The 20,057-nt window shown below is 59.2% G+C and overlaps 1 protein-coding gene across 1 annotated transcript; it reads right to left on the reverse strand.

Moving 5' to 3' along the window:
* Positions 1-3,633: 3,633 nt before the first annotated feature.
* Positions 3,634-14,315, reverse strand: AGXT (alanine--glyoxylate aminotransferase). The gene is made up of 11 exons (XM_014842878.3): positions 13,779-14,315; positions 13,504-13,696; positions 12,250-12,314; positions 11,498-11,598; positions 10,224-10,294; positions 9,304-9,388; positions 7,884-7,979; positions 7,041-7,110; positions 5,145-5,240; positions 4,497-4,625; positions 3,634-4,035 (listed from the first exon to the last, which is right to left on the reverse strand). The coding sequence occupies exons 1-11, from the start codon at positions 14,007-14,009 to the stop codon at positions 3,928-3,930; spliced, it is 1,245 nt and encodes a 414-aa protein (XP_014698364.1). The 5' UTR covers positions 14,010-14,315; the 3' UTR covers positions 3,634-3,927.
* Between the last annotated feature and the right edge of the window lie 5,742 nt (positions 14,316-20,057).

Consider the following 20,057-nt stretch of genomic DNA (forward strand, 5'->3'; position numbering starts at 1 on the left):
GCTGTGGGACTCAGGACCTGAGTTGACACCAATATAGGAGACATGAAATGCCATTAGAGTGGGGGCTTGCAGAAGACAGAGTCTTGGTCCACTCTGATTCACAGTAGATACAAATTGTCCAGGCCCACCCTGTGGTCGCTTCCTCGGGGTCTGGGTGTGTATCAGGATGGTCATACTTAGCAAGACTAAGAGCCACCATGGGAGGAAACGCCAAAGGGAAGACTTTAAAACCACCCCTACCGCACGGCCGTAAGAGTCCAGCACACCGTGTCCTGGGGGCAACAACAGAACTTAGCGACACTCTCAGAGACTTTGTGTCACCGGTACCACCTCAGCAAAAGTCAGGTGGGTCCAAAATGAAATAGTTATGTATAAATCCAACAAAACATGTACAAGATCTATACGAGGAAAACTACAGAAGTCTGAGAATGAAGTCAAAGAGAACTAAATGAATGGATCATCCACGTTCATGGATAGGAAGGTTCAACACAGTCAAGATGTCAGTTCTTCTCAACTCAGTCTCTAGATTCGACGGAGCCCCAGTCTCCACCCCAGCAAGTCATTTTGTGGGTATTGACAAGCTGATTCTAAAGTTTACACAGAGAGACGAAAGACCCAGGATATCCAACACACTGTTGAAGGAGAAGAACAACGTTGGAGGACTGACGCCACCTGACTTCAAGATTTACTATAAACTGCAGTAATCATGGAAGTAGTCAAGACAGCAAAAGCATAGACAGGTACATCAGTGGAACGGAATAGAGAGCCCAGAAATAGACACTCATAAATACAGTCAACTGATCTTTGACAAAAGAGCAAAGGCAGAACAATGGAGCAAAGAGAGTCTTTTCAACAAATGGTGCTGGAATAGCTGGACGTCCCCATGCGAAAAAATGAATCTAGACACAGATCTTATACCCTTCACAAAAATTACCTCAAAGTGGATCAAAGGTCTAAATGTAAAACAGAAAACTATAAAACTCCCAGAAGATAACATGGGAGAAAACCTATATGACTTTGGGTTTGTCGTTGACTTTTAGATACAACACCAAGAGCACAATCCACAAAAGAAATAGTTAATATGCTGAACTTCACTGAAATGAAAAACTCTGCTCTGTGAAAGACAATGTGAAGAGAATGAAAAGACAAACCACAGACTGGGAGAAAATATTTGCAAAAGACACGGCTGATAAAGAACTGTAATCCAAAATATGTAGATTTAGTGCAATTCCTGTCAAAATTCCAGCAAGCTCTAGACAAAATGATTCTAAAATTTATATGGGAATTCAAAAGATCTGGGATAGGAAGAACAATCTTGAAAGGGAAGAACAAAATTGCAGGACTTGTACTACTTGATTTCAAGACCTACTGTGAATCTGCAGTATTTAAGACAGTACAGTATTGACATAAGAATAGACACATACGACAATGAAACAGAAGCGAGAGGCCAGAAATAGACCTACACGTATAGTCAATTGACGAAGTTGCAAGTCAATTTGATGTTTAACAAATGTTGCTGGAAGGACCGGATATCCATAAGGACAAAAGCAAACCTTGACCCCTTTTTCACTCCATGCACAAAATTAATTTGAGGTGGATTATAAACCTAAACGTAAAAGCTGACACCATAAAGTTTCCAGAAGAAAACATAGGAAGATGTCTTCAGGTCTCAAAGTCAGCAAGGGTTCCCTAGAGAGACCATAAGAGAAAACACATGGATAAATAGGACTTCATCAAGACGGAAAATATCTCCTCTTCGAAAGACGTGATTAAGAAAATGAATAGGTAAGCCTCAGAATAGGGGAAAATACTCATGACACACGTATGTGGCGGTATCCAGCTTATACAAAATAACTGCCACAAGTCAGCAATAACAAGATGCAAACCCAAATCATATGAGCAAAATACTTGAGCTGACACTTCTCAAAACAAGATACACGAATGACCAATAAGCACAGGAAAAGGTGCTCAACATCCTTAGTCATCAGGGAAAAGTAAATTAAAACCAAATTAGATACAACTTCACACCCACTACAAAAAAGACAACTCCAGTGTCAGTGAGGCTGTGAAGGAACTGGAGCTCCCGTGCACTTCTGGTGAGAATGTAAACTGTCACAACAGCCTCAGAGGCTTTCCGGGCAGTGCCTTGTAAAGTTAAACCTATACTTGACAAATGAGCCCACAATTCCCTCCTAGGTGTTTACCCGAGAGAAATGAAAACATGCGTCCACACAGAGCCTGTATCAGAATGCTCATTCCAATCTAGCTCATAATCGCCCGAACTGGAAAGAGCCCAGAGATCCATCACCAGCAGATGAATAAACAGACTGTGCTCTATCCTACAACGGAAGAGAGCCAGCGATGCAGACAAATGCTGTTCCCCGAAACAGCACACACGAACGCCAAAACCGTTAGAAGAAAGAAGCAGACACAGTAGAGAATATGCTGTGTGATGCCACTTACATGAAATCCAGGTGCCTGCAACGCTGACCCGTGGTGTTAGGAGTCGGATGGTGGAGGGCTTGGCATGGGTGGGGTGGGAGCACAGGGCACCTGCCGTTGGTTGGGTCTCGCACTTGAATTCCTGTCTCGGTGTCTGCTTCGGGGGAAACCCAACCAAGACAGGGCTGCTCTTGGGACAAAGGCCAAAGTTTCGGAGGTGGCCCAGGTGGCCCTGCCTGTGGCTCCTCAAACCCTCGGGCCTCCTCTGGAAGAGCACCCCCACCTTTGCTTTGGGGACTCCAGACCCTCTGGCCCTCTCTGCTTCTGTGCTGATGGCAGCTACGATGTGACAGTGTCTGGGTCATCCCACTGGTGCCCATCCCTCCTGGTGGTCCTGAGTGCTGTGGGGTGCATGGCCTCTGGTCTGTTCAGGCCCTACTCCAGTGCACACGACTGTGCCCGGCCCGCACCTGTGTGAGTGACAGGGATGGAGCCAGGCCCACCCCTGGCCTGCACAAAGAGGGCTGCACCTTGACAAGAGGGAGACCCTGCCTGGCTTTCCTCCTGGGGCTTCTTAGGACCAGTGAGGGCCTGGAAATGTGGGCGTGGCTGTGACTGCCTGAAGCGTACCGGGTCCTGAGGAGATCAGTGGCTGGCCTGCTTAGAAACTTCCTAGGAAGGAGAGGCTGAGGGGGGCTGCCACAGGTGGAAACCCCAAGGGAGGAGGGGAACTAAGGGACGGAGGCCAGCGGGAGCGAAGCAGAGAAAGAAGAGGAGGCTGGGGCTCAGGGTGCCCCCCTGAGCTGCACCTATGAGGGCTGAGTGGCCGCAGGGCTGAGGCCCACGCAGACCTTTGGCACCTGCACTGGCCTGCGTGTCTGTGGTGTGCACCCTGGGTCATCATACGCTCAAGTCCTGACTGTGCTTTTGGGCTCTTGTGCTCCCGACTTGAGTTACAAGTCAGCCCTGTGGGCTGTCGGTTCCCCTGGAGGTGGTGTGTAAGGATGTGTTTTGCAGGTGTGAGCTCTGGGACCTGAGTGTGTGGCGCCAGGGCCCCCGCACACCCCACCCACCAGCTCCAGGGAGGCCCCAGGCGAGGACCTGTCCCAGGGCTCCCCCGAGAGGTGCAGTCAGGGATCATGGGTGCCTTCCCATCAGACTCTCTCGCAGCCCATCCCCCCCACAGTGAGGACAGATGACCAACCAGTTCTTTATTGAATATTCCCAGAAGGCCAGTGACCTGCGAGGGACTGCAGCTCATTGGGAGGGTATTGTGGATCCTGAGCCCAAATGGCCCATGTTCTGCTCCGTGGGACAAGGGCCACCTGGGGCTGGGGACAGCTGCCTGGTCCTGCTCCTCGTCCCACCTCGCCTGGGCTGGGGCAGCTGCTGGCCTGTCCAGGGGGGCCCTGTCCACCTTGCAGAGTCTGCTCCTGGCCCCCCACCCCCCGGCCCCTCCAAGTGGACATGGGAGAGGCAGGCGGGTCACAGCTTGTTCCGGGGGCAGCGCTGCAGGGCCTCCCGCAGGGCCTCGATCACGCGGTCCACGTTCTCCCGGGTGGCGTTGCAGCCCATCAGGCCGATGCGCAGCACCTAGGGGGACGGTGGCGGGGCACACACGTCAGCCTCCATCGGGGAGTATACACAAGGGGAGCCGAGAGCTGCCTCCAGTCATGCAAGGAGGCCCCCCAAACCCAGTGCAGGGCCGGCTCTCCTTCCTCTGCGCCCACAGAGCTTGGGAAGGGAGTCCAGCAGCATGGTCAGTCGAGGCCACTCAGAATCGCCCACTCGGAGGGAAGGAAGGACATTCTGGGTTGAATTGGAGCTGCTGTACCCCACAACCTCAAAAAACTGGGGTGGAAGGGGGCAGGAGGATACTTTGCCCAGATCCCCCCTTGGATTTGGAGAAGGATGTTCCATTATGGCCACCCCTGCTGTCCTGGCCCCTTCAATGACCGCCGGACCTTGCCCTGGGCCTGGGCACAGTGGTGCTCTGTGTGGGGGTGGTGCGTCTAGTTTCTGTGGCAGGTGTGGCCGGCCCTTGCCCCCCTCACCTTTCCCATCGAGGGCCCGAGGCCTCCCGTGATCTCGATGTCAAAGTGGTCCATGACATAGTTGGTGATGTCTCTCCAGTTGTAGCCGGCGGGCACGGCCACAGTGGTGATAGTGGGCAGCCGGAGCGCCTGCAGGACAGGCCCGGCTCAGTCCCCTTGACCTTCACCGGCTGGCCTTGACCTCAGGATCCACAGGAGCAGGTGGCGGTGGGGTTGGGGTGGGGAGAAAGAGCCTGAGGACAGCGAGGTCAGCACCCCTGCCCAACAGCTCAAGCCCATGGGACGGGGCGTCCAAGCCACTGAGGGATGCCAGGGTGGCACCGTATGTCTGTTCTCCTCCAGCAAGTCACACCCACTCTAGGGCAAAGGAGCTTCAGGTTCCTCCTGGAGTATTCAGCTGACCCTCCCACCCCAGGGCTCAGGAGGCCGAAGGGCATCTTTTAGCTCAGAGATCACCCCTAACGACTCAGGGAGAGGCTCTGGGGAGAGTGGGGCCACCAAACCAAGTGTCCTAAGATCCTGAGGCCAGGGAGCCACGACCGCCTGCTCCCCGGGACCGCAGGACCCCACATCCCTCCCGACGGGGCTGGGCAGGGGCTCTATCCCCGTCCCTACACCTGCCCCTCCCGCCGCCCCTCGGCCTCTTACGGGATCCTTCACGAAGAGCCGCAGGCCCAGCCCTTGCAGGCGCCCATGCAGGTAAGCCATGGTCTCCCGGTGCTGCCGCCAGCTGTCCTCCAGGCCCTGCGTGGGGAGAGGGCGCCAGCGGGTGCTGATGTGGCAGGGCAGGGCGGGGGCCCTCCCCTGGCCGTGGAGAGGGAGAACCTAGCTCACGTCCACAGTGGGGGCAGCCTCAGGCTGGAGAGGGGATCCTCTCCTGGCCTGGACTCTGAGTCCCTCGGGAGCCCTTTGAGCCCCCAGGTTTGGGGCTCTGGCTTTGTCCCAGGGGCCGGGCCTGGGGCTCCCTTGGGGCAGGTGGAAGTAGTCTGAGTCTCGAAGAAGAGAAGTGGGGGGCCCAGCCAGTCCTTGGAGCCAAGTGGCTCCTGGGGGAGAGGAGGGCACCCGGTCGGAGGTGGGGAGCTGACCAGTGGAAGGAGAGGGGCTTCTGTGCCACATGGGGCAGGGAGCTGGATCAGAACAGGGGCTCAGGCAGGACGCTCTAGGCCCCACTCTTTCCTTGGGGCCACACCGTCATCCTGGGGGAGGGGGGCTGGAGGAAGGGACACGGAAGAGGGGAGGGAGGTCAAGGCAGGGGTGGGGAGGCCATCTCCATTCCCTCAGGACCAGCTCCTTCCAGCCCTCAGCCTCTCCCCAGCCCAGCCCGCAGCTCCGACGGTCGCCCCAGGCCCTGTCTGACTGACCACACGGATCCACCCCCTCCTTCCCTACCCAGCTCACACCCCAGGGCCCATCTGCATGGCCACTCCCTGTGAGCTCACAGCTCCTGGCCCATGTGCTCGATGGCACATGGCCCGGGCGCGGGTGCTGGTGACCCGCCAGCTCTCAGGACACCTTGGCTCTCACCAGCCCTGGGGCAGTGGCTCTATGAGCGGATGCAGGAGGGCAGGTGTGGCCAGCACAGCACGGCAGCCTCCCAGGGAGGCCACCACAGCCAGGCTCGCTTCCTGGCCTCTGGGCTGGGGCCTGGCGGCAGCCCCTGAGGGACCTCAGGCTGTGCTGCCAGCCACGTTTCCTATCCTGTGTCCTGCAGAGCCAACCCGGCCTGGGGCCACGCTTGGCCTCCTGTGTCCTGAGAGTGTGGACATTGCACTGGGCAAAGCCACCACCCTGGGCACACCCAGCTGTCTCTGCTCAGCTCCTGCCCCCACCCTGGCAGCTGGATGTGGCTACAGGAAAGTGCCAAGCCTGTGGAAGGTCAGTCACACTTTGTGCTTTTTTTTTTTTTTTTTTGGCAAGGAAGATTGGCCCTGAGCTAACATCTATGCCAATCGTCCTCTATTTTGCACTTGGGATGCTACCACAACATGGCTCAATGAGCAGTGTGTAGGTCCGCGCCCAGGATCCGAACCCATGAACTCCGGGCTGCCGAAGCAGAGCACGTGAGCTTAAACACTCTGCCGTCACTTTACACCCTTGACCACCTGCCTCTGGCTGCCTGGCCCTCCCGGCCCCTTCACCTTCCTCCTCCGCTCCTCCATACCTCCCCTTTCTCCTCAAACCCCTTCAGCCTTGGCTAGACCCTCACTGAGTGCTTCACCAAGCAACTGGGGGGTCGGAAGACGGCCCACACCTGCCCCATCACCTGAGCCCAAATGAGCCCAGGATCCCTCCCTGCGCCCCTCCTTTCAGAGCAGTGGTTTGAGGGTCAGCTCCCTCCCATCACCGCATCTGTCCTGGTACTCTGTCCTCCTGGGGGTGCCCTCAGCCAGCAGCCAACAACACCCCTTTCTCTCTGCTACGCCACCAACTTTCCCTTCTCTTCAGGCCAGGCCCACGGGGGGGTGGGGGATGGGGCTCTCTTGGGGCGCCTGCACCTGCCGAGCCCTGGTCCACGCTGCTGCTGCTCTCCGCTCCCCCCCTCACCTGTTCCGCTATGAGCGCCAGGCTCTCTCTCAGGCTGTACAAGCCGGTGATGGGGGTGGTGTGATGGTACCTGGAAGACAGGAGGGGGCTTGGTCCAGCCTCACTGGGTGGGGTCGGGGCAGTAGCTCGGTCTATTCCAGCCCCAACGGGTCCGGCTCTCTGACAACGGGGCTAGCCCCCTTCCCAGGGGAGTGACGTCCAGTTTGGGAGTTACGGGCTCAGAGCGGGAAGGGCAGCTCCTTTGAGAGCAAGGCTCAGAGTGCGGGTGCTGACCAGATCGCAGCAGAAGGCTGAAGGGGGCAGAGTGCGTGCTGGCTCTCACCTCCCCACCCAGGCCTGTGTAGCCCCAGTGGTCCCGTGAAGCCTGCATTTGACCTGCTGTGCCCAGTGGGTGGGGCACCATTCCTGGTGTCCCTGTCCCCATGTGTGACATAAAGGGCCTTGGGTTATGGCCAAAGCCACCTCACAGAGAGCCCCTAGTTCACCCTCCCCTTTTAAGAGATGGGTAAACTGAGGCCCAGGGGTGGGAAGATGTGGCAGGGCCAGATCCAACATGCCCGAAGGTGCACTGGGACTTCTGGAAGGAGACGCCCCCGTGGGCAGGACTGTGGGGGCCGTGCTGCTGGACCTGAGCCCCTAGTCCAGGGGTTGATGGGGAAATCGGGTCGGGGCATCGACGGCCTGGCTTGAGTGAATCCCAGGGCTCTAGCTGGGGTGCGGGGGCATGAAGTGGGGCTCAGAACCCAGTGTGTGAAACTGATGAGAGGCCCTCTGTCCCATGCCCCTCGGCCACTCCCAGCCGCTCCCGGGCGCCCAGTCCGTCCCCACCCCTGCGGCCCTCACATCCTGGGCTGGTCGTCACAGCCCCAGAAGCTGGCCAGCCACTTGATGTCCAGGTAGAAGGAGAAGGGCTTCGTCTTCCGGGTGTAGATCTTGTTTCTGGGGAGGAAGAACTGGACTGAGCGCCTGCCCGTCCAGGCTGGAGCGACTGTAGGGCCTTTTGTCAGGCGCTCCTGACTCGAAGACGGGATCCAGAGGTGCGGGGACCCCAGGACCCCCATGATTCTGTTCAGGGGCTGGCATGGGCCCCTCAGACTGCCCAGCCCCGCTGGCCCTTGGGCCCAGCCTGTGCCTCTGCCACGTGGGTGTGACACTGTCATGTGTGGACCCCGGCTATTCTCTCCCCCTCCCCAGACCCCTCCCAAGGAGTTGCCCTGTCTCATTCCTCAGGTCACCAAAAGGTGATCAGTCACTTAAAGACAGGAGGGTCTGCTGTTGGTGAGTGCAACCCATCAAAATGGCAGAAGAAAACAGGCTCAGGGCCTGGGGGAGGCCTCACTGCTCCTGGGGGCCCCCACACCCTTGAGTATAAGCTGGGGAGCTAGAACGTAACTGAGGGGCTCTGAGGTGACCCCACTTACCCAAGCTGGGTGACCCCAGGCTCCCCTGGCTGTCCTCTCCCCTACCCGCCTGGCCTCTCCTGCTCGGCTCCCCAACCCCTGCACCCTGGTGGGCAGGCACTCATCAGGGACCCTGGCTCCTCTGCTCTCAAGCCCTGGGCGATGCTGGCCAGTCTCGAAACTTTAAACACGTCTGATCTCCATCGGCTCCAGACTCAAGGAGCCTCTCCTCGAGCTCTGCACTCAGACCCTTCTTGAACCTCAAGTTGCCTCCTGACCCTCCCACAGGCGTCTCAGACCCTCCCCATGTCCACACAGGATTCCTGATTTCACCCCAGATGGTCTCTGTTCCGGTAAATGGCACCACCTGTCACCAGGGTATAGCTGATGTTAATGGCCTCCTGAGGCTGGTCTTCCATCCCCTCTCCCGCCCCCTCCAGGCCTGGCTCAGGGTCTGAGGGACCTGGGGACTTTGGGACTGCAGCAGGATGAAGGTGGCCCATGCCACTCCCTGGAGCAGCTCCCACATCAGCACCTAGATGCTGAGCCAGGGTGGAGGCAGCAGGGAGCTGGCACTGTCACCAGTCCTTGCTGGCTTGAAGCCGGGAATTTCCAGCATGCCAGGCCCTACATCCCACACCCCGGTTCTCATGAAGAGCATCTTCCAAAGGCCAGCCTGGCCAGGCCACTCCCCGATACCCGTGGTCCTCACCGTGCCCTTGTGAAGCCTGGGCACACCTGTCCAGAGCAGGCATGAGTCCAGGGTAGGTGGCAAGCATTCCAGAGGCCTTCCCTCCCAAATCCCAGGCCCCGCCTCACTGCACGTCCCGCCCTGGGTGGGGGCCAGGGCCTGGGTCACTTACTTGGCCTTGTCACTGAAGGAGAGGAGGGAGGTGCCTGGAGGGGCATTCAGGACCTTCTGGGAGCCCGAGTATAAGATGTCAATGCCTGTGGAGGGGAGGGACACGTGCTCACAGGGGCTGAGCGCCATGCAGGGGCAGGACCATTCTAGCTGGGGGCCACCCCAGGCCGGGCCCCAGTCCATAGACTCTACTACATGGAGGCCAGGAGGGTGAAGTGGGGAGGGCGTCCTGGGTTCGAGTTGTGCTCTGCTGCATGGCAGCCTGGGAGCTCAGGCTCGAGCCTCTTGCACAGCTTCTCCTTCATGGCAGAGGGCAGCCAGCCCAGAGGTGCAGTGTGGGCATCCTGAGGACTACCACCCCATATGGTGTCCCCAGGGCCCCTCCTTGTGCCCCTCCTTTCAGAGCAGTGGTTTGAGGGCCAGCTCAAACCATGGAGCAATGGAAGCCTTCTCAGGGTGGCCTGCAAGGCGACCTTGACAGTGGTGCTCACCACTGCGTGACAGGCTGGCGGGGTGTGGGGCAGATGGGTAAACTGAGGCCCAGCTGGGACTAGAGGTAGCCCAGCCCCCTGCACCTGATTGACAGGAGCCTCAGCCCTTCTTCTATCCATCCTGCAGGGACTCTGAGACCTCTCCAATGTCACCCCTGGAGAAGCTCCTCCCTCCCACCTGCCCCCTACACCTGGGCCTGCCGGCCCAGCAGAAACACCCCGTGTCAATTGGTTCATGGAGCCTGTTCTGCCCCAATAAGGAGCTGGCGTTTCCCTGGGCCTTGTGGAGCCAGGGCCCGAATCTGACATGTGGGCTAGTGGTGGTCCTGCAGGCACTGTCAGATGAAACCTTTCCACGGGCGCCTCCTGTACCCTCAGGGCCCCCCGGGGTGAGCGGCGGCCTGGCTGGGGCTGTGGGGCACAGCCTTACCTTGCTGGTCCATGTAGATGGGGACTGCGCCCAGGGAGGCCACCGAGTCCACCAGGAGCAGGCACTTGTACCTGGGGGGAGGGGCAGCAGAGAGAAGCAGGAGGGGCTTCAGACTCTGCGTGGATGGGGTTTCTGGAGGGGCCTTCAGGGCCTGCAGAAGGCCGGCACGGAAGCCGGGGAGCCTTCCGCCTTCATACGGTGCCTCCTCCTGGACCCTTGGACCCCCAGGACCAGCTCCCTGGTTCTGGAACCAGGGTGAGCCACAGGGCAGACGGGGCATCAACACAGAGGCCTCAGGGAGTGTCAAAGTCCAGGCCAGCCAGGCCGCAGGACCCCCTACACCGTGTGCCTGAGGGTCAGCTGACGCAGCCTGTGGTCCCAGGGCCAGCTGGGGGCTCTGCGTGCTCAGGCCCCAGGGTCTATGTGGGGTCCAGGGACTCCTCCTGCCAACAGTCACTCTGCCCAGCCCGCTGGCCAGAAGTCCAGAGCCCAGGGAGGACAGAGTCCGAAAACAGCCCGAGCTGGAAGCTTTGACTCCCTTCCGCCTCCACGTTTTCTTAGAAAAAGGCATAAAGAGTATGCTAGGCTGGGCGTGGAGGGGAGGTTGGTCCCCTGGAAGCCACAGCCCAGACGACACTCATGAGCTTGATTCTATGGGCAGGATGCCACAGGCCCCATTCCAGTGGCTAGGTCCCCTTTTGTGGATGGAGGCCCTGCCAGGGTAGTCCTGCTTGGTTGGAGACTTTCTCTCCTCCCGTCGTGCGGTCAGCTCTCCAGAGCAGGACTCCCAGGAGGGAACCCATCCGACCCCACCTAAGGCCCTGTGCACCCGGGCAGGGGCGGGAGCCTGGAGGAGGGAAGTGGAGGGCAGGAGGCCAGTTTGGGGCTCTAGGGATCTTGGGGTGAGGTGCGGGCTGGCCCTGGGACCCGGACAGCAGGATCAGCGCCAAGCCCCCCTCAGCCGTGGGGTCTAGAGGGCAATGGGCACTGTGGGGCACCCGGCTACAGAGCACCTGATTCTGCTCTCAGATGGGAGGAGCCCACCAGACTCAGCCCAGAGCATGGAGCACCCCGAGAGATACCTATACTCCACGCCATGTGACCAGGACTGGGGTGTGAGGAGGGCAGGGCAAGAAGCTGGGCCTCACCGCTAACTCGAGGTGGGGCAGACCTGCCAGCACCCCCATCCGACCCCTAGCCCGGCTCTGAGCTGTGCTCGGCTCTGCCCCCAGTGATGCCACCCTGGGAGAGGCTCCCTGTGGGGACAGGCTCACCTGTGGCAGAGCTCCCCATAGCCATTGAGGGGCTGTAGCACGCCGCTGGATGACTCCCCCTGGGTCAGGAACAGCAGCACAGGCTTGTGCTGGGCCAGGCCCTGAGGGGGACAGAGGTGACAGCTGTGGGCAGAGCCAGCAGAGGGAGGGGCTGGCCACCCCCTCCCTGAAGGACTTTTCCTGGTGAGGGCAGGACAGGATCCCTCCCAAACAGCCCTCTCACCACCGCCACTGCAGCTCTGGCACCTGGAGCTGGAGGTGCCACAGCCCCTCTTGGTCCGTGTGTGTACTGAGGTGGGGCCAGGCATCTCAGCTCTGGGAGGAGAGCTTGTTCCAGGAAGAGAAGGACTTTCTCCCAGAGAAGGAGGAAGAGTGGCCCCAGCATCTCACCCCATCCTATTGGGACTGCCACGAGGTCAGCTGAGTCTCCCGGGTCTGGGCTGGTTGGGACTGACCTCACTGGATGGGGGGGCGGAGGCGGGGCTGGCACACCAAGTGTCAGGGCATGTCCTGCTCACCACCTCTTACCTCCAGCCCCTCCAGCCCTGCCCAGAGGACTGAGACCTGGACTCAGTTTCCCTGCCGTGCAAAACCCCTCCCACCTGCTCCCAGATATCAGAATGTTCCTTCTGTGACCAGTCGCCTGGTTCTGGGAAGAGCTGAGGGCCAGCCATGGACCCCAAGCCTCCAGCTCTGAGTCCACCCTGCTGGATGGCTCCCTCCCCTCCTTGGGGCTGCATACCCCACTGTACCTCCTCCACCTCCCGCAGAGTGTGGTGGCCTCCAGGGTCCTTGACCATCATGTGTACGCGGGCTCCTGGGGGCAGGGGCAGAGTGAGCAATGAATGGCCTGGAACTCACACACACAGACAGCAGGAATCAGCACTGGGGCTCTCCCGGGCTCCTCTATAGCACCATTCACACAGAAAGTAAACCAGGATCTGAGAAAGGCTGCATGGACTGGTGCCTTTCCAGCAGAGGGTCGCTCCTGAGGGGCCCACCATGTTTGATGAATGACTGAATGAAGGAATGAGTGGATGAATGAATGGAAAGGAATGAATGAATGAGTGAGGGCATGAGCTGGCTTTGTCTTCTTTGGGGACTGGGGGCTCCAGGCTGGCCGGTCCTGGTCCTGCTCCCTCTCTTGGACCCATGCATCCCCATGCACGGCCGGCCTCTGGAGTTGCATATAGGAGGGTAGGTGACCTCAGGATGGTGCAAACCTCAGGGGAGAGCCCGAGGCTGGAGTGTGGGATGGAGACGGGGTGCGGGGGGGGCTTGCCCAGACTGCACAGCCGGCAGTCAGAGCCACGGGAGCGTGGGTGCCCGAGGTCCACTTGAGGCCCTGCCTTCAGCCCCCACACTGGTTGTCAAAGGGAGCAGGTGAGGGATTGGGACTCCCTTGGGCCATCGGGGATTGTCCATTAACCAGGACCGAGAGCAGCCACCTGTGGAGCTGACCATGCAGGAGCAACGAGACATTTGCAAAGGCCACCATCAATCATTAAACCCAGCGCGGATGCCTGCTTTTGATCTGTCTCTCTTTAGAACATTTTACTCTGGAAATGAAAACCCTCTCCACTCCTCCATAGTCTGTGCTCCAGAAAGAGGGCTGTTTCTGAGATTCTGAGGGGGGATTTTGGCCTCTGAATCCCTGTCCTGTCACAGAGCAGAGGTGACACCTGGGCACCCAGAGAGCTGCAGGCGGTTTAGGGGTTTGTGCTGAGACCAGAGGATTCCCTGCAGTGCCTCTCCCATGTGCTCAGAAACTGCTGTCCTCAAACTCTGGGAAACAGAGGATGGGGGCCCACGAGCACCCCAAAACCTACTTGAAGGAGGCAGCAGGCTGGTGGGGAGGTAGAGGCATGAGGGGCCACAAAGGGGGTAAGTGTCTCCTTGGGAGGGGCCAAGGTAGAGGGGCTGCCAGGCTTCTGGCAGGAGGCGAGAGGCCTTGGGGAAGGATAGAGCAAGGGGCCACACCCCACCCTCTGCCCCCTGTCTCTTACCAATGCGCTCCCCGATGTCCGCGGCCCGCTGCCCCCAGATGCCATTGACCCCAACCAGGAAGGAGTCCCCCGGCTCCAGGAGGTTGAACAGGGCGGCCTCCAGGGCACAATGCCCTGAGCCACTGATGGCCAGTGTGAGGGGGTTCCTGGTCTGGAACACATACTGGATGCCTTGCTTGATCTCGTCCATTATCTGGGGGCGGTGGGCATGTGAGTCAGATCTTGTCTCCCCACTGAGGCTCAGGGGACTGACCACCACCCTCTGGATGACCTACCTGGTACATCTCCTTGTGCATGTGCCCGATCACCTGCAGTCCCCCGGCTGCCAGGACGCGTGGAGCCAGGTTCGCGGGGCCGGGCCCAAGCAGAAGCCGGTTGGGGATGGAGAGGGGCTTGCGCAGGGCCTCTGGGGGGGCCACCAGCAGCTGGTGGGAGGCCATGGTTCTTGCCCAACCTGCTGCCTGGGGCCCCAGGGCCACACTGGCCAATGCCAGCGCCCGGAGCATTTCCCGGCTGGCCCCGCGCTGGACGGTGGCACACGTGTGGGCACAGGCAAGCGTCCAGAGGTGAGGTCTGATCGATGGGCTCCTGCTACAAGGCGGCCTTTTGTTGTTGGTTGTTGTTACCTGCCCCCTTATTGATGCTTAGCCTGCATGTCCGGGCCTGACAGCCAGGGTGTTGAACCCTCAGCGGGGGGAGGAGGAGCCTTCAGAGTCCAGTCAATGAAAAACAGAGCGTGGTGAGCTGTCCTCTGCCCTTCAGCCTCTCCCGGCTCCTCTCAGCTGTCCCAGGACAGATGTCCAGCCGAGTGCATCCTGCTGGGCTCAGGGGCCCCCAGAGATTTTCTTAACGGACCAGAGAGCAAATATTTCAGACTTGGCAGGACTTACAGGCTTGTTGCAACTACTCAACCCTGCTGTTGTAGGGCAAAAACAGCTACAATGGTGTGGCCGTGTGCCAATAAAACTTTATTTATAAAACAAGTGGTGGGCCAGATTTGGCCCATGGGCCATAGTTTGCTCCCCCTGGCTTAGCTTGTGCAGAGGCTCAATTTAGAAAATATATATGCCCTGTGGGTATAGACATACACCCACTCACACACACGCATGCACCAAGGACATGTTCATTCCTGATCCTTTTGGAAGTAAGTATTTCCCCTGCGCCTCCGTGCCCGAGGGCCCTGAGGTTTGGAGTTTGCAAGTGTAACCAAGGGGTGTTCGCCTGGGGAATCTTCTCCGCTTGTGGAGTCGACAGGTGGGTGTTCTGGGAAATCAGAACAGCCCCTGCACCCCTGGGGGACCAGGCAAAGGAGCCTGCGAGCCAGTGCTCTCTGAGCACCTTGGAAACTTCTCAGCTGTTCTCCAGGGGGCCAGGTGGAGCATGTGGGGACTTCTGCTCTGTGTCAGGGATCCGACGTCCTGGGCCCTAGTAACCAGGGAAGCTTCAGGACTTCACACAGGAGCTTTCACGGCAACCAAAGAGGCAGTACCCCCAACCCCCTGCCACCCTACCTCCCCCAAGGGGACTTGCCCCCCAGCTCAGCCAAGCCCCTGCATTCAGCACTCATTGCTGGGCTGGGGTTGGTCTGGCATCCTGGGCGTCTGGGGACCCCACGAGCTTTAGCCAGATTGGATAGCTGTGGCCTGAGCACCTGAGGACCCTTATGGTCCTGCGGGGGTGGTGGCGCTCTGTCCCTCCGATGAGTGAAGACACAGGCAGAGGGAACAAGCCTCATGTGCTGGGCAGAGAGCCCCCAGGGCAGCCCCGTGCCCCCGTCATGGGCCCCGGGGAAGGTGACCAAGATGTGGGCCCTGGCACAGGCACGCCAAGATGCTCCTTAGCCTGGCCTTCCTGAGCACAGGGAGGCCCAGCGTGAGCACACGCCTCCCACTCCTCCTTCCTTCCTTCCCTCCTTCCTTCCTACTGTCCTTCCTACAATCCTTCCTTCCTACGATCCTTCCTTCCCTCCTCCCTTCCTTCATTCCCTCTCTCCTCCCCTCTTCCCTCGTCCTCTTTCTCCCCACTCCCCCCTTCTTCCCCCACCCCTCTCCCTCCTTCCTCACTGAGCACTCACTCTGGACCAGACCAACCCCAAGGGCTGCAGTGTCAGCAGGAAGCAGAAGCCCTTGCAGGCAGCAGGCAGGCAGGGGAGCAGAGGAGGCCCAGGGTCTGCAACAGCCTCCTGGGAGCTGAGAGGAGAGGTCTAAGGGGCAAGAACCCCAGGGGGCTGCCAAGAGAAGGTCGAGGGGGAGTGGAGGGCATTGGGGCTGAGCCTTGGAGAATGGAGCCGTTTGCCCGCCTCTGGTTCGAGTGGAATGGTGAGGGCCTGCCAGGCCCAGGGAACCGCAGAGGCAGGGTCACAGAGGTGAGAGGTGTGCACAGCCCGAGGCCTACGTGAGGAGGGCCAGTGCAGACCCCCAAGAGTGGGCAGCCTCAGGCCCTGCCCTGCTGTGGCCTCTGGGGCCCGGTGCCGTCTGGGCAGCACTGGGCCTCTGGAGTCAACCCCGGTGGTGACTTGTGTTAAAAAGGAAACAACAGGCCTGAAATGGAGTCACTTGTGCTAAGCCCCGTGTCACCAAATCAAGATTGAGTACTTAACTTGGTTACAGTGTCAGCCTCTCCTGGGAACCGAGTCTTAAACCCAGGGGTCACCGGGGGTCGTCCGCCTGATAGACCCCTGCCGTCCCCTGAAGGAAGGTGACCTTGCCACAGGCAAACCACTCTTTGCTGGGAGAACTTCCTTGTTCTGCTCCCTTCTGCCTGTGCAAGGCTTTCGTTTCATCGAGCTCCTTGCAGCTCCTTTCCACCTGCTGGATGGGATGCTGCCCGATTCACGACTCACGGCATAAAGCTGATGAAATCTTTAAAACTTACTCAGTCGAATTCTATTTTTTTAACACCTGCCACAGCCCCAGGGAACCCTTCCTCTGCCCCGAGCAGATCTTAGCCTCATGGCCTTGCCCTGGGCCGGGATGACGCAACCCACCCTCCCCAGGGGATGGCATCCCCTGTCCCCCACGGGCTCGGCTCTGGCCCTGGCCTCTTTGTCTGCAGCCCCACTGGCTGTGGGCTCCTTCCGTCGGGGGCCCACCATCCCTCCCACCTGGGGAGCCGCACACCTGGACCGGCTCTCATGGCCGCCCCCAGTGGCACTCCCCACTTCACTCCAACATAACCAGTGCTTCTGAGCCTTTGCATGTGTTGTTCCTCTGTCTCAAATGCTTGTCCTTTTTTTTGCTCAACCCCTCTTGCTCTTCTCTCAGAGCCGTGGCCAGGCTTCTCGTCCAGGGAGTCATGTCAACTGTCCGCACATCCTTGGATGCCCTTCCATAGTGCCACATGCTACATGGGTCATGCTTTTTGTTTGCAGCCTGTGCCCACCTCAGGCGGGACCCACTTCATGCAGCGCCGAGTGCCGTGTGGCAGGTGGGAGGGCAGGAGAAGCCTGGGCCCTGACCAGTCCTGGCAGGTGGACCCAGGGAAGCCAGGTATGTGGGCTTTGTTCCCAGGCAGGATGGCGTCCTGTGTTAACCTGACATGGGGGGGATGTTGTAATCAGAGGGAGGCGTCTACTCAGGCCGCGAGCCGATTGGGAGCTGCAGAGCCACTGCTGACAGGGAACAGCAGGGCACTTACGCGACCTCTGCCTCCTAGGAGCCCTGGAGATAAGGGCCATCTGGCCGGGGGGGGGGGGGGGGCAGGCAGCTCGCAGTGCCCACCTGGGAGCAGTGTCTCGTCTCGTAGCTGTGTGAGGATCAGCCAGCCCACCCCAGCCGCCTTGCCAGGGCCCTGGGCCAGCAGCCATGGGGGACTGGGGGGCTGTGAAGTGCAGACCAGGACCTGGGGCCCGCCCTGCTCCCCCACCAACAGGCAGTCCCCCCCATCGCCCATGCCCAGCTCCCTGCAGACCCTGGGGCATCTTAGTTCTCTAGACGGACTCGGTGGTGGAACCCACGGGCCGCGGCCTGCCATACCACGCTGCAAACCGAGTCTGTTTTTTAAATTTAGCTTCTGGTTTTGTATAATTGATGTGAAAAGTGAAAACGATTGCTTTTGCCTGTGGGTCTGGAAGCTGCCGCCCTGCAGAGCGGTGTCATGAAGGCAGGGCGTGTGCCGTTGGCTCCCCAGGAGCTCTAGGCGGACAATGACCTCGGCTGCTGGGACCGCAGCCCTTCTCGCCCCTTCTGCCTGCTGCCCGCTCCTACTGGACGTCTCCACAGGTGCTCTGTTTTAAATCTATGGCTAAAGCCAGACTGTCGTGACTCCTGGGCTGGAGGAGGCCATGTTTTCACAGACAGGCTGCCAGGTGCCAGAAGGAGAGGGATCGGCCTGAATCCTGCAGCCTTTGACGAGGGCAGGACCCCTGGGGCTGCCTGGTGTGAAATGCAGCTCTGCCTCAGGGTGAGTCCAGGCCCAAGGCACCTGTACCGGTCACCGTCTGAGCAGCAAGAGTGGGTCTCTGCTGGGTGAGGGTCATGCAGAAGGTCCTACTGAGCGGCCCCTAATGGGACACTGTGTTCCTGGGTATTTGTTTAGCTGTGAGGTGAGAGGAACCACCAAGGACACCATCTGTTAACAACTGCTCCCGCTGAACTAGATGCTGCTTCCTTGGGGGACAGAGCGCCCCTGAGCTCAGGAAACAAAGTATGAAATGCCTGCACTTGGCACAGCCAGGTGCAGAGGAGCAGCAGTGGAGAAGGTCCAGCCCAGCTCTGCTCGGTGGACGCAGGACCGAGCGGGTGCCACAACCGCTGTCACAGGGACAGCTCGTGCACTTGGCACTTGGTCACCTGAACGATGATGGACAGGAAATTTGGGGACAGCTACTTCTCCCCTGTGCGCCCCTGTTCCCCTGGCACCGAGCAGACAGCAGGCAGGAGGGAGCCTTGCCCCTGCCCCGTGGTATGACCAGAGACCCATCAGTCACAATAGTGCTCTCTAGGAACCAAGTGGCCAGGCAATACTGACCGTGCATTCCTGGAGCTGCCGATGGTCCCTGTGTACACACTGCCCCGTGGGTGGGATCTTTGGCCAGACTGTAGGCCCACCTGGCTCCTGTGGCCTGTGACCCTGACAGGTGGCTGGGCACTGACTTGGCAAATACCAAGAAGTGAAGAGATACTTTTTTTTTTTGCTGAGGAAGATTCGCCCTGAGCTAACATCTGTTGACAATATTCCTTTATTTTGTGTGTGAGCTGCCCACACAGCATGGCCACTAACAGACAGTGGTGTAGGCCCACACTGGGAATCTGAACCCGGGCTGCAGAAGTGGAGTGCACCAAACTCAACCACTAGGCCACCAGGGTGGGCCCCGTGACACTTTTGAGTGGCTTTCATAATTTCGTGTTTGGGGGTATTTTCACCGACATTTGGACTTAAAATATTGCTTTTAACACAGCAGATCCTTGGTCCAGAACCTCCCAGGGCACCCCACCCTCTGACACTGCAAAACCCAGTGGCCATTCGCATTTCCCATCCATGATTCCAACAAGTGACCTTGCTGGCTTCACAAACATGGAACAAAGAAATCCAGGTCTTACTGTGAGTCAGAATTGGATATATTTAGCACCAACTTTAACTTCGATTTAAAATTCAGCATGAGGATGGTCAAAACCCAGGACACAGATTTTCTGGAAAAGTTTGCGGGAACTTGGGCGGACTAAATGCACATGCCTGACGTTCCCGCCCTTGGGTGGCTAACACTGAGCCCTCTCTGGCTTTTGTCCTGTAAACTGGAAGTTGCATTTTGAATGCGTGGTGAAAGGTGAAAGGTCAGGAGTTCTCCATGTTTGGGGTCCCAGGGGTACTTGATTTCTCCTGAAGTCGAGGCCTGGGGCCGCCTCCCGCCCCTCACCTCAGAAGGTTGATCCTCACGTCCTCAGGGACCACACAGCGAGGTGGAGCTGGTCCTCCAGGAGGCCGAGAACTCAGGTCCTGAGGAGGGAGGAAGCTCGTCCAGGGCCCCCAGCTGGGCAGACTGGACCAAGCCTTCCCTCCCAGCCAGCGGCCCTGGGCCAGGCCTACCGCCACCTTACCTCGGGCCCTGGGCTTGTCCTTACCTGGGCCCTCCTTACCTCCGAGCCCAGGTCACCTCCCTATTTGCATCTGTCCATTCCTCCATGGCTGCCCATGGGCCGCAGGCACTCTGTCCACTGAGGCCGGGAAACACAGGGGTGTCTGGGCCCCATGGCAAACCTGGGGTCAAAGGGAGGTCGCAGACTGTCCATCCAGGCCCTGATTCCTCCCCCAGTGCACTGCCCACTTCCCATGCCACCCCCTGCCAACCTGAGGGTGCCAGGGCGAGGAAGGGGACCCATTGGGGTACCTCTGAGGGCGGCCTCCCCGGAGTCTTGGCATGCCCCCTAAATTCTGAAAGGTCTCAGGAGACGGAATTTCAGGCTGAAGTGAGTTTTCCTCAGTGTTGGGCGGGAATGAGCACAGAGAGGCAGGGATGCAATCCAGCACTGCCCTCCTGGGTCTGCTCTGGGTTCCCAGAAGATAGAAATGCCCCCCGCCCATTCTCAGGACTGCTGGGAGCCCCCACCACAGGGGCT

Source organism: Equus asinus, chromosome 19 (assembly GCF_041296235.1).
Source record: "Equus asinus isolate D_3611 breed Donkey chromosome 19, EquAss-T2T_v2, whole genome shotgun sequence".
Lineage (NCBI taxonomy): Eukaryota > Metazoa > Chordata > Mammalia > Perissodactyla > Equidae > Equus > Equus asinus.